The sequence below is a fragment of the Chroicocephalus ridibundus genome, chromosome 8, assembly GCF_963924245.1.
Source record: "Chroicocephalus ridibundus chromosome 8, bChrRid1.1, whole genome shotgun sequence".
NCBI classification, from domain to species: Eukaryota; Metazoa; Chordata; class Aves; order Charadriiformes; family Laridae; genus Chroicocephalus; species Chroicocephalus ridibundus.
The window spans coordinates 51,992,464-52,005,734 of record NC_086291.1 but is presented as its reverse complement, the minus strand read 5'-3'; the positions used below and the strand labels follow the sequence as shown (position 1 = coordinate 52,005,734).

At 49.2% G+C, this 13,271-nt stretch overlaps 1 protein-coding gene across 1 annotated transcript in view; it reads right to left on the bottom strand.

Annotated features, from left to right (window-relative positions):
- Positions 1 to 13,271, bottom strand: part of CACNA1H (calcium voltage-gated channel subunit alpha1 H) — a 125,590-nt gene that overhangs the window by 100,194 nt on the left and 12,125 nt on the right. Inside the window, exons 4-5 of the mRNA XM_063342723.1 lie at positions 11,874 to 12,033; positions 2,283 to 2,598 (exon numbers count right to left, since the gene is read on the bottom strand). Coding sequence (XP_063198793.1) covers positions 2,283 to 2,598; positions 11,874 to 12,033 — 476 coding nt within the window. The remainder of the gene's footprint in view (positions 1 to 2,282; positions 2,599 to 11,873; positions 12,034 to 13,271) is intronic.

Below are 13,271 nucleotides of genomic sequence, written 5' to 3'. Positions count from 1 at the left end.
TAAATCATGAGGGATGCTCTCTCCAGCTCTCTCCATTATGCAAACTGGAGGCTTGCCAGACCTTGAGGTTCAGACCACCGTTATAATTCTTGCAAAGTACCATGTATTCATTATTCCCCAGAAGGGATCAGGACAATTGGACCTGTCTCATCCAGAAGACAGCAGAGTGCTTTCTGCCCAGTAATTCAATACCAATTCACAGGGAAGCTCCTGAGCTACTAAAACCATCAGTTCTACTTTCTGCACTACTTACTTTGAGGCCTCATCTAACTGCTGTCCTGGTGCTACCCATCTTCAACTATCAAATGTAATGAGAGTACAACTCAATAGCTTTATTTGTTAAATGTTCTCTGCTTACAGCAATTGTTTTGATTTAACATCCAACCTCTTGCAGTAATGATTTACTCTTTCCATATCAAAGTTAAGCAAGTACCTTACTCCCCAACAGCTGCTTCTTTACCTGCAGTTATAGTCTTTTCAGCTTCTACAAGCCAGTCCTTACTTCTAAAAGGAATGAAGATGTAAGAAGGGTTTTTGGCTGAAATAGTCTTTAACATTTGGATGGCCTAAACAGCACTAAAACCAATCATAAAGCTCCTGGCAGCTGCCAAAATGATCTATGGATACAATATCCAGCTTTGCCAGACACTCTGCTCTGCCCAAAGGAATCAGTTGAAGCCTCTGCTGTGGCTGGTTTGTTCTTCCTGGCTTAAAACCGTACCTTTTCAGGCCAAGGAAATTAAATAGCAACATGAAATGAAAGCTCGCAGCCTTGCAGAAAGGCTCAGGAAGTAAAAAGGAAGCAGGACCCCTCGAGAAGCACCTGCTCATTTTCAATGCACTAGGCACAGGCACGCCACAACGCGCTGCCCTCTGCCCTTTCTCTGGCAAGAACATTGCTGCCCCATGGTGGGAGCCAGACGGGACCTCCTGGGAACATCCATCAAGCCCTGTCAAAGAACTACGCAAGAACAGAAAAAGGAGAATGCAAATGCAGCCAGAGACCTACCTACTATTCTCGCTTTGATTTCCCTCTTTCCTTTATATGCAACACTCACTACCAGTCAGGAATATTCAAAATTATTATAGCAGCTCCTCTCTTGACATACTAATTCCAGAAGAGAACCAAAGCATTTCTAAAGACACAGCTTAGTAGAGACTTGGGATCTGTCTGAACCCTTCTGGATTTGGTTTTGAGCCTCTGACACCAGGAGCAGTGTGATTCAAGGCGTGCTACTGTGACAGCATGAGAGCAAACTAGATGCTCAGAGCAAGCAATCACCCCTTTACAACTCCCAGATGAAAACTGGAAGTTATTAAGTTCATACTATAATATGAAACTGGAAGGAAATTCATAAATGAAATTTAGAGCTCTGAATGAGTAGCTATTCATCATTAACAAAACTAAAAGGATAATTTTTTTCTCTTTTAGGAACAGATGTCACCTACACTTCAGGAGGACTAAACAAAACGCAGCATCTAGCCAAAAGCGTAAGGAAATTTGTATTAAAAACAGGAAGTGCAAATTAAAAACGGAAAACAGTGCACGGATCATTTAAAATAGGCTAGCCCTAAGAGACTGTAGCCTCTGAACTGTGGAGGTGAGCTACCCAGTGTTCCAGAGCTACAAATGCTTTGAAAACGCTTCAGTTGCTGGAGTGTTTTTGTCACCTGTAAAGGCTCCCCCAGTCTGAGCTAGGAGCTCTTTGGTCTCTACTGAAGAGCTGTACAGGTGCGGATCAAGAGAGACTCAAATTCCACATGAGTAGTATCTCTTCACCAGTATTCCAGCCAGAACGGACCATTAGGATTATTTCTTCCTCCCTCCAGCGTACCATGCTAACCAGTATAACCCTGCAATTCTACGATCAAGCCCAAACCATGCCATCAGGCTAGTTCCTACATTTTAGAATGATACTAAGTCTTGCTTAAGGACGTGGACAACACTCCATTTCCCGGTACTACAGCAATAAAGACCCTAACTCTCAAAAATCCCTGGGATTTATCCAGGTCTGATTTGCAGTGCTAGAGCTTGCAAATCTTACGTTTGTCTGCCTCAAGAAGTATTTTCCCCCTCTTCTAAAATGCACTGAAAAAGTGGTTGTTCTCTCCAAACGCTCTCTTGCGACAGTTGTGCAGGTTATTGTCCGATTCATTTACTTGGTGTGACTGTATTTCCAGATGCAAGCAAATTCCTTTCTCCTCTGACGCGCCTATCAAAATCTTTCCAAGCAAAAGATGACAAACAAAAAGAAACAGAAAAATCTTTAGGAGAATCCTACCTGAAAAATAGCTATCCAGGCATATCCGATATTATCAAAATTGATAGCTCCATTGTGTGGGTTTACGTCCCCTGCCATGCATACGTTGTAATACTGGTTCCAGTTTATGCAGGCGTTCCTGCTGCTGAAGTCAGGGTTGTATAAACTTGGGGTGTAGGAGTCCATGCTCAAGGTGCACTCCACCTTGTACTCCTTCCTGTTTGGGATGTTGGAGCATTTCTGCATGCCGTTTTCACGATGCGATGAGCAGATGAATGGATTCTCCTCTGCTTCGTCTGTCCGGTAGTACGGATGCAGGAAAGTAAGGTTGTATGTCCTGGAGAGGGAAGAAAGAGAAGGATGAGAACAAATGATGCACCCTTTGTTTCATCTGCCACAGGAGGGGCTGGTTCCTATCCTTGGTTTGAGTGTGTTATTTCTCCTTCACCCTTCAGCCCTATCAGACCGGGGACAGCAAGTCGCGGTTGAGATATCGGCCCCTACCTTTGTCTACAAAGCTTTTTGCTCACAGCATCCTGTAAGGCACCAGTGATCTTCCAGTTAAAGATCAGCCTGAGCTTTCCCAAGCCAACAGGGCACTTGAAAGTTGAAATGAGAGGGTAACAGAGAGAAAAATCCCAGCAGGCCAGGTGCTTCCCAAAGAGCTAGGGAACTTTTTGTCTCCGTCTAAGGATTTTAAGGTAGCTCTTCTGATGCTCAGAACATGCTTCAGAAAAGCTAGTGGGACAGCAGCTTTCCAATAAATCTGCCCCTCAGCACCTCTCCGGGATGAGTGAACTGAACTTTAACAAGGAGAGGACCAGCCACAGGCCATCTCAGATTCCTTCCGTACTTACATAAGAAAAGAAAAAGCCCACATTAATAGGAATTGTATGCTTACTGCATATCTGATTTAATTGGCCTGGATAAAGTTTATGGCTCTGTTACAGCTAAGATAAGCAAGTGCTCTAATTGCAGCATGGCAGGGACGTGCCTTTTCTCGAGCCGTGCTCTGGGCCAGATCAGCCAGCAACCAAGAGCCCAGGACGTTTAATGCTGTTTGATTACTGTTAGTGAGACCCACCAGCACTTGCACGCTGAAGCACTCCTCAAAATGAGAGGGTGCAAAATCCTAGAGCCAGCTTTATCTGCCGTGTTCCGAGCTGCAGGGATCTAAGACGCTGTATAATCAGTCAGGAGATAAGGGAAAAGGCAACACACAAATTATACGAGCAAGTGAGATGTGGGTAGAAGATAAGCAAGTAATTCTTCAAGACAGGACAGCTGTATTTTTATCTGTTTCTAAATGTACCTAACGATTTAATAAATTTGGCTTTACTGAGTGCCAAACTAGTGTTATTCCAGCCAATTGCTTGAAATTGCTCCCCAAAACCCTTGAGTCAAGCAGGAGTCACTCAGCAACTGCACTTTAAGGAGAGAGCAATCGCTGCAGGGCAGAGCTGAGGGGAAAATAACCCTGAACAACTTTCCTGGGGAATTTGGTTCTCCTCCATTAGTGATTTACTTGAGGTGGGTGTTGAGGGTTCATCCAGCTTCAGGACAGGCAAGAGCAGCATGTCAGAGGAATTGGGCATTGCTTGCTGGTGATTAAATGTGTTCACCAGTTATTCTCCTCCCACTGCAGTGCTCCCACACCTCTAGACAAAAACTGTAATATCTTCCTCCCCATTTCTATACCTTAGATTCAAGAGACAAGGAAGAAACTTGAAATATTTTTCCTCCAGGACTGACTAAAGGCCTTCCCTTTCCCCTCCCGCGAATTGGTTTCACTTGGAGGAAATTTCCATATAAAACAAGCTGAAGGAAAGGCTGAGTGCTACGCTAGCACGGTGTTTGCTAGAAGATCAGATACTACAACCAGCAGAGTTTGTCGCGCAGAGGGGGATATTGCGGAGGCTTGTGAAGGATTAAAACGCACCGAGGCGCAGGGATGAGTCTGGGAGTGCTACAGACCGTAGCCAAAGACAGCCGGGGAACTTGAGAGAAGAAACAGAGTGCGGAGGAGAAGAGACACCCAAGAAGTGACTTCTGCTCACTCACAAGTGGCCGGCAGAGCCCTGGCAGCTCTGTTTTGGCCGTAGTGGGTACGCTGAGAGGGGCTCAGTTCAGACGCAAAGGGCTCCTGCACCCTCAAAGAAATGTGGTGGGGACCCCACACACCTGGGACATCTCTGCTTGCAGCCACAGTGCCCGTCTCAGCCTGCTCGCCCGGGGAGGTGCTGGGAGGGCTCTGCACCTCCATGAGACACAACACAGCCCAGGGCAGAGCCATCCCAGCCCCACCAGCCTCAGGAAGGACATTTTCTTCTAAAACCTCCAGGTTTGAGAGGCCATGGGTGCATGTCTCATTAGGCTCCTCCCAAGGAACTCAGTAGCTCTGAAGTCTTTCAAATGGGACACTGGGATCAGGGCTTCCCACATGCTGTGGTGGTGACGGGGGTCTAATACCCCCACAGCCCAGACCGAGCCTGGACTACGCTCTTCACTGCCTGATAGCGCAAAGTAGCACGGCCACAGGACTCTGGGATGTGACTGGCTTCCCTGGGGCTGACTTCACCTCTCTTGAAAGAGGATTTTGTGGGTTACAGGCAAAGAGCTTCTCTAAGTCCCTAAGATGATGGCAGGAGAAGTCTCATTTGGCACCTTCTCATCAATGCACCCCAACCTCCATCTCTGGTTCAGCAGATCTCTGCAGTTCTCAAATCCCTGATGTGACAAGTCATGCAATCTCAGAACTTTGTTTGTCTGGGCAGGTCAAAGCCCAAACCTGGTGCTTGCAGAGACAGCCACAGAGGCAAGTTTCAGACAGTAACCTGCAACCCTAAAACTACATATTGAACTCCAGCCCTGCAACAACCCTATATGATTTTGAGAACATCCCTTGTTCTTTCTTGTTTCCCATCAAACAGTGCTGACCGAGGCTCTTTGATCTGGATGTGCCACGCCAGCGACACACTCTTCCAAACTACAACTGATCATCCAGGAAAAAACAAAGCCAGGTGGAGCTGTGAAACTCAGCAAAAACTTATTTCCTTCACCACCCAGGACGCAACACACCAGCACACCACCAGCAGCAGGAGTTTCCTGATCACAAACACCTTTTGGCAGCGGGCAGGACGGGAAGGCTCAGCGCACCGCAGCTCCCGGGCCAGTGTAATTAGGATTCTGCCCAGAGCAAAGCTGGACTTGCAGAGGGAGAGGGACCATCTGGAGGGATGATTGTGTAATTAGCAGCTATGGCTGCACAAGCTCCTTTCCTGCGAGCAGTTTTGTGTTTAGACGCAGACACACACATGCCCATGCCAACAACACTGACCATGGAAGAAGTGCTCAGACAGAACGGCTGATGCATCAGCACGATGCTCCGCTCCGACCTCACAGCCGAGCTCCCCTGCGAGCTGCCTCTCCCACCACAACGGCACGATATACACAATGTCCAGCGCTACACACGACTCGGCAGCTGCCTGCCCTCCCAGCTGCAGGACTCTGATACATGTTCATTGTCCCAAACTAATCATCTTTATTTGGGCCCCCAGAGCTGATCACTGATCTCCTGATAATGCTCACCCCAGCTGGGCAGGCTGGACAGGAATACAACTAGCCAGGGAGCAGCGTGCCAGCCAACTCTGCCGGAGTCCATGTACCCGGTTTCGTCGGAGGGAAGGAACACAATCAAGATGGGGACCTACGGGACCAACGCCCCTCCCGTGCAATGCTTCACTATTCACACTGCAACTGGAAAGGCCCTTGATGAGCTACATATACAGATTTGAGAGGCTGCGTGTCTCCCATGAGTCACCGTTTAGGAAGCCTTGGGCTGAAGGAGAAATACTGCCTGCAGACACAGCGCCCGGGGCTGTCATCTAATAAACCGCGCAGAAAAGATCTGGGCACAAACCCTCTGGAGAACCAAGAGAACGACACACTTTGGTGGCTGTGGGAGGAAAATAAAACGAGGAAAACAAAGCGCAGCTTGACTGTGAAGGGTGGATGAAGCTTTATTTGGTTCTGCTGCCGCCTGTGTTTATACTCCCTTTTCTCTGCCTTGCTCATTTTTGCAACTGTCCCCAAAATCGTTACAAACTGAAAGAAAGTCCCCCTATGACAGGCCACAGTCACATGGGGGCCAATTTCTGCCCAACCCTTCTCAAGCCCTTCCCTCTTCCATATCTGCCCTGGGCACAGAGACACCACGAGCATCCGTCTGGCTGGGAGGGACCTGCATGATGCTCTGCCACCACTGAGTACAGCGGGGAAGGGACGCATCACCTGACAGCAAGCACTGCAAATTTAAGACCTTTTTCTAGTTCCTCTGCTTGATGACCCTCTTGGCAAAACCACAAAGGGGAAAGAAGGAAGGAGAGCAAGGATGAGAAACAACAGCGTTGCAGAATGAGGGAATCCCCAGTATCCACAAAATAAATGAATTAGCTCTGCCAAGACCATCTACCTCCACATGCAGGAAAGGTCAATCTGATTTCCTTGTTACTTGCCAACAGGCATAGTCCAAATAACTTATTAATGGTAATGAATCCACTAATCACAAGACCCATGTGCTCTGGGGAAAAGACATGAGAAACTAAGCCCCAGAATGGATCTTGTTATCACATTAGAAAGGATTAACACCCCTTTCTCGGCCAGCTGCCCAGTACGCATCTTCCTCTGGGCTTGCAGCAGCTTTGCACTGTATTTTCCTTTCTCCGTCCCTGGGCATGTTCATGTGCAGGAAGGACAACAGCGGGGCAGGAAAGTTCATCCTCTCCCGTGTCAAAGGAGGCTGAACAATTATTCTCTGCTCCATCTTCCCCCGTGCTCAGTCCTCCCAGCCCAACCATTCCATGCAGGACATCATCCACAGCTGCTGGAGTACAGCGTGTGTGCACTGAGCGCAATCCTGCTACAGCTTTCCAAGGAGCAGAGGAATCATAGAATACCAGGTTGGAAGGGACCTCAAGGATCATCTGATCCAACCTTCTTGGCAAAGGAGGAAAGGGAAAAGATGGAAGAAACTCAGCACCAAGCAGGATCCATTCCCTCCAGAGGAGGTTGCTCTCTGGAGGAAATCCTGCTGACAACCTAGTGTTGCAGCACAGAGTGATGCCAGGAGGAGCAATTAAGCGAATTCAGAAGTACCTTTCAGACAAACTCAGAGCTGTCGGCCTTGGCCGTCTGTGCCTTCTTGCAGCTCTACAAAAGCCAAGGAGCCAGAGGCGGTACAATGCCAAGCAGGTACGGAGTTAATTAAGACTGAAGTGCTCACATTATAACTGTCCTGCAGCATTAGATAAATACAGCGCACTTCACAGCTCTCTCCCCTCTCCTACTTCCAACCTGCCGAGTTCCTTGAAAGGCTCCAGGAGGGGGAAAATGCTCCCCTGCATAACAACACACAAGCAAGGAGCAGCTCCACAGCAACAACCCAGACGAGCTGGGGGTGACCCAATTCCTTTATTTACAGCGACAGCAGCTCATGATGGCAGGAGGGAGCCAAAGGGGCTGCGTGGGGGAGACACACATCCTGGAGATGTTACAGATAAACTGCTGGCTTCCCTTGCCCTTCCCACGCATGCATGTCGAACCTTCCTCTCTCAAACCAGACCAACCAAAAAGCCCTTGTGAAATTCCACCTCCAGCTCCCACTGTCAGGGATCTCCTGCAGTCTCTCACGTAGCAGCGGAGACCATCCTGGCATTGCTGTTCCCCACTGCCGTGCAATGCCAGGGGAAGCGCCGTCTGGCCAGCGAGCTCCCCGGGGGCTTGAACAAGTGTCTGAGCCACAGAGACCTCTGAAGCACCGTCTCCAGGGCTGGCCGGGGAGTGACAGCTTCTCACATGTCCTGAACAGCAGTGACCCACTCCAGTTTATACCTTGCCAACTCGCTACTGCAACAGCCCAGCAACTACCTGTGATTCCTTCAAAGTCACTACTAAAAGCGAGTCCTTAATAAAACAACCTCCTTCCAGCATGGTTTTGCATCGCAATGGTGCAATTTTCAGAGAGAGAGACAAAGCAGATATTTCCAGTGCACCTCAAAGAAGTCCCCAAATTTTTATCAGAATGTACTGTGTTTAAAAATAGTTTCTTGAAGCAGCCAACTTCCAAGGGGGATTTAAAAGAACAGGTTTCTACAGGAAGAATGATGGCAAAATCAAAGTCACTTCTTCCAACTGATGCCTGCTGTAAAGTTGAATGCCCCGGAAAGCTGCAGGCAGCGAGTGCGCAAAGAAGCATGCAGCAGTAAGAAACTATATTTGAAGCACCCGTCTCTGAGCTCGCTTACACTTGCTTTACTCCAGAAAACCTTTGGGGCTATGACCTTTCCTTGCCTGGCACCCTGGATTGTGTTCAGACGCTCACCCTCGCTTTAAAGCTGTTTCCGTCTGGGAGGGTTTGACACCACTGCCAAGGTGAGTCCTCCCAATAACTCAGGTCTTCCCCTTTGCGGGGCTGTAAGGAAAAGCTGAACCAGGACCGTCATCTGCTCAGCCCCAACCCAGGTGCACAGAACATCTGTCCACCCTTCAGAGCCTGCTGAACAGCCAGTAAACATTATTTTAGGTTGAGGACAACAGCAGTGGGATTTAGTGGGACTTGACAGACAAAACTAAATGACCAGAATCTCATTCCCCCTTCCCCACAGAGCTCTATTCTGTTTATTTCTCATCAAAACCAGAGCTTAACTTTAATCCTGCATCCCCTGCGTGAAGGTGTTTTTGTTGGTTTTGTTCTGGCAGCTCTCCCTGGAAGGGGACGGATAGTCACGGCTCTCCAGCACCGGTGCCGAGCACGGCAGCTCGGCACAGGGATGGAGCATGAGGACACAGAGTGATGGACCCTCTCCAGTCCAACCCTGGGCTTGACTTTGCCTATATCTCCACACTTTTTGCAGGCAGGTGGCATCTTGCTACTAGTCAGCAGGACCTGCTAGTTTGGGCCCGGTGCTGTATATTTTAGCCCTTCTGCTGTATATTTTAGCCCAATAGCAGAATGTTGCAACCCTGAAGTGCTTTCCCTGTTACTGCCACACCAAAGTCACTCCATGCCTTTTCTCCCTGTAAAACTTGCTGTTGGGGCGTTAAAGACCACTGCAGGGGTGAACTACATCCTGATGCCTGGAACTATGGATTCAGGAATAACAGAAAAGACGGAAATAGCTTCATCTGGATTCCCCACAACTGTCACACCAAGCTCCAATCAACCTGGGACAGCTTCTAGCTGGAAAGGGAGGGAATGGTTTCTCAGGTCCAAAGCTAACCCAGCAAAACACAGACCTAGACAGCAGCTTCAGTCTGGGTGATGGAACCAGAGCAACCCACATCCCTGAGCACACAGCGTCAAGCGACAGGACTTAGGCACAGGCAGTGGATCCCCCACAGACACCCAAATTCACCACCACCTGCTGCTGGGAGGCACCCAGGAACCAGTGCGGAGCTGCGGTAAAGTGGGAAGGAGCAGATTTCTCCCAAACCTCCTCCCTCTTCAAACAGAGGTCCTGAGGCTTAGCAAAAGGAGCCTGATTTTGCCTTCAGTGACCCGGACCAGGACCCTGATAAGAAAATCCTGTGATGCCTTTGATGCTGCTAATGGCCATTGCGTAACAGCCTGCTTTCCCTGGGCTGCTTAATCTCTCTACTTAGCAAACGTTTCCCCGGTGGTTAATTTTGAAAGCTCCACTTTGCAGGAAATCACACAGCATTTTAGAAACCTGGTCAAAGAGATGAGAGGGACTCGCTGAAGCTAATTACAGCTCTGCACTCCTTGTGCTCAAAGCACTGCCTGCACACGCTGCCTGCCCTATGCAATGGGGCCACCCGAGAACAGCTTTAACACCGCTCTTGGGCTTTTTAATGGCAGCTCAGGGGTAACTCTGAATGACGCAGGGTCTTGGTGACCAGCAAATACCTGCTGTGGGTGCAGGAGAGAGCTTGTGAGGTTGGAGCATCAGGATGCAGGAGCAGAAGCGCGCACACAGAGCAGAGTCATCGATTTTCTGCCTTTCAGCATCTCTGATGGGATGAGTAAGTGCCATCAGAGATGGTCCGCAGCACAGAGAAAGGCTCAGAGAGCTGAAAGCCACAGGACTAATCAGTGAGAGGCAAGAACAGGACCCGGGGTAGGGCCGAGGGATAATGTCTGCTTGTCTTCCAGTCACAGTACAAGCTGGAGACAGCAGGTGATTACAAAGAGATATAATTACAGGCTCTATCTTCTCGTACAGAGCTAGGGTTGCCCTGATGAGCTGGTCTCAGGCATTTCCTCACCTCTGAGCCACTGACATCTCCAGCAGTCTTTGACAGGAGCCCTTCAGAAGGATTTTCCCAGGCATACCACCCTTTTCTGTGGAAGCTTGCAGGCTACACTTGGTTTTGATCTTTTTGCTGTGCTGATGGGTTTTAAGGTGTGTCCTTACATTGCACCCTTGAAGGGGCAAGCGCAGAATAGCCCGAGCTCTGTATCACGCTGAGGGATTGCTGGGCAGCAGCAAGAGCAGGGGCACGTCCCATGACAGGGGATGAGCCAGGAGCCAAGGATCATCCCAGTGCCAGCAGCACACGCACGGAGAGAGTCTGAACGCAGCAGGCAGAGCTCAGGGCTGGCAGCAGGGTCCATTCAAAGCCCCAGATGCGGCAAAGCAACCAACCAGATCCAAAACCCATCCAGGGAACTCAAGTAGGAGCCAAAGAAACCAGGAACAAAGACAGAGCTGGAGACGAGCACAGCCCAAACCGGGACTGGGAGCCACAGGCTGATCTTAAATAGAGCTCCTGGGCCATGGGTAGGGTCTGGCTCCAAGGTGGGGTTCATCAGGCCAATTAAGGCCAATTAGCACACTCAGCACCTGGCAGGGATGCTGGTCCATGCAACTGCCTAGCTTAGAAGGACGAAATCTTAAGTTTGCATTGAAAAGAGCAGGCAATCAAATGTGCTGCTCATCCCTGATGCCTGTGCCAGACTGAGAGCGCTGTACAAATGTCTTTAATGCCTTTCACGTGAAGCTTCTTATCTTAATACACCTACAGAGATTTATTTGTGCGTTTCAGCAGCATCTCCATGGTGCTGTCTGTACCAGCATGCGGAACATCTCATCAACCCCCTGCCAGGTGGTGTGGTGTGCTAGATGACCTCCCAGACCTGTACAGTTTTGGGAACTGGCAATTTTAAGAGAGCTGTAATGCTTTTGTTTGTTCCAAAGCCTTAAATTCCCAGAGTCAGGGATCTCAGCTTCCTCAGACAGAGATAATCCAAACCACTAACATCCTTGTCCTTCAGGTGCAGAGGAAAAACAGGAGAAAGCCACTCCAAACCCTCGGCAACTTGCTGACAAGTGGGGGTTTTCCATAAAAAAAGTACACGGCCAGACTTGGAGTCCTGAAGCCAACAACCTTGCGAATCAAGATGACAGCCCTGTTAAGAGTTGCCATTGCAGCTGTGCGGCACGGTCACGTCACGCTCTCATCCACGTGCTGCTGGATCCAGCCCTGGCTGCACCCCGGCTGGACGCTAAACTTGCTGACCACTGGGATTTCTCCGGCAGGGAAGAGGAAGAAAGGAAGAAAAGATGGAGTGGTTTTTTTTTTTCCTGTACTTACATTGCAAAATTCTTGTCTAGGAAACACCTGTTTCTCAGCAGCCCTGCCCAGAGCTGCACACCGACAATCCCAAAGATGAAGAAGACAAAGAAGCACAAGAGGAGGACGTTGCCTAACATAGGCAGAGTATCTAACAGCAGGGTGACGAGTATTCGCATACCTGTGGGGAGAAGGAGAAAACAGGTTAGAGGAGCCCTTTGACAGGGGGAGAGCAAATGCCACATCGATCCCAGCTGCTCTCAGACTTGGTCATGCAGCCAGTGCATCCTGGGCGGAGGAACTGGGATGTTTATGTTTTCTCCTAAACCTTAAGGCTGAAAAGGAAGGTAAAGAATGCAAAAGGCTTAGCAGCACATGGGAACAAACAGCGTATCTCCAAAGGGTGGACTTAAGAGTGGGATTTTCAGATGTTTTCCATAACACGGGACTCAACAACAAGCAAACACGGGCAAAGCTGCAAGACAGTCTTTCCTGGAGAAACGCCCCTGCAAACCATCAGCCTCCTGAGAAATTGTCAAAATATATATTTATAAACATATTGAACATCTCTCATGAATCACACAAATTGTTCCCCGAAACAATACAGAGCCTTGTGTAGGATGATGGCTGCGGCTGCTCTCTGGGACTCTCTGGAACTCCTCTTCCATGGAGGGCTTCTCTCCTTGCTGGCCACCACCGGCAGCTGAGAGCCATTCATGCGCCAAAGCTTGCAGGACTGCCAAGCAGGGGAGGCAGGAGAAATTTTTACTTTTTTGAGGGGGGAAAGCAGGATGCAAATGTTTCTTCCTCTAAGCAAAGCTCTCAGCTTTGTTCCCTTCCCTTTCCTTCCTCCCGTGCAGGCTGCTGGGAGACCTCCCCAGCCGGTCCCGCACCTCTGCAAGGCTCCCTATGAACTTGTGTGCAGAGCAGGGGCTCCCCCAGTACCTCTGCTGCCAGGGAAATGCTGATTTCTGTGCAAGATCTTCCATCTTCTTAAATAAGAAGCTTGAGGAATGAGTCAACCTTGCAGAGCCTCAGCTAACCCCTTGCATCTCCGTCCAGCATGCTCCCAGCATCGCTGCCCAGGGGAAACTGGGCAAGGAGGCAGGGACTGGGCTGGCACCTGGGGACTGCCCTGTCTCGCTCATCAGGGCACCTTCAAACTCAAGGATAAAACAGGAATAAAAAGGGAATAACGACTTGCAGCTCAGCAGTTCAATAGAGGTTAAATGAACCTCTGAGACACCGACCAGCCATCATCTCAACAGCTGATAATTGATGAGAGGAGAACTAATGAAAAGAGGAAGAGACAAAGGCAAATGTTAAATTATAGAAAAGAAGAAAACCAGAAACTGAGCCTTGGGAGCCCAGGGCTCAGCAGAGAGGAGGGCTCAAGTTTAAGACATGGTGGAAATCAAT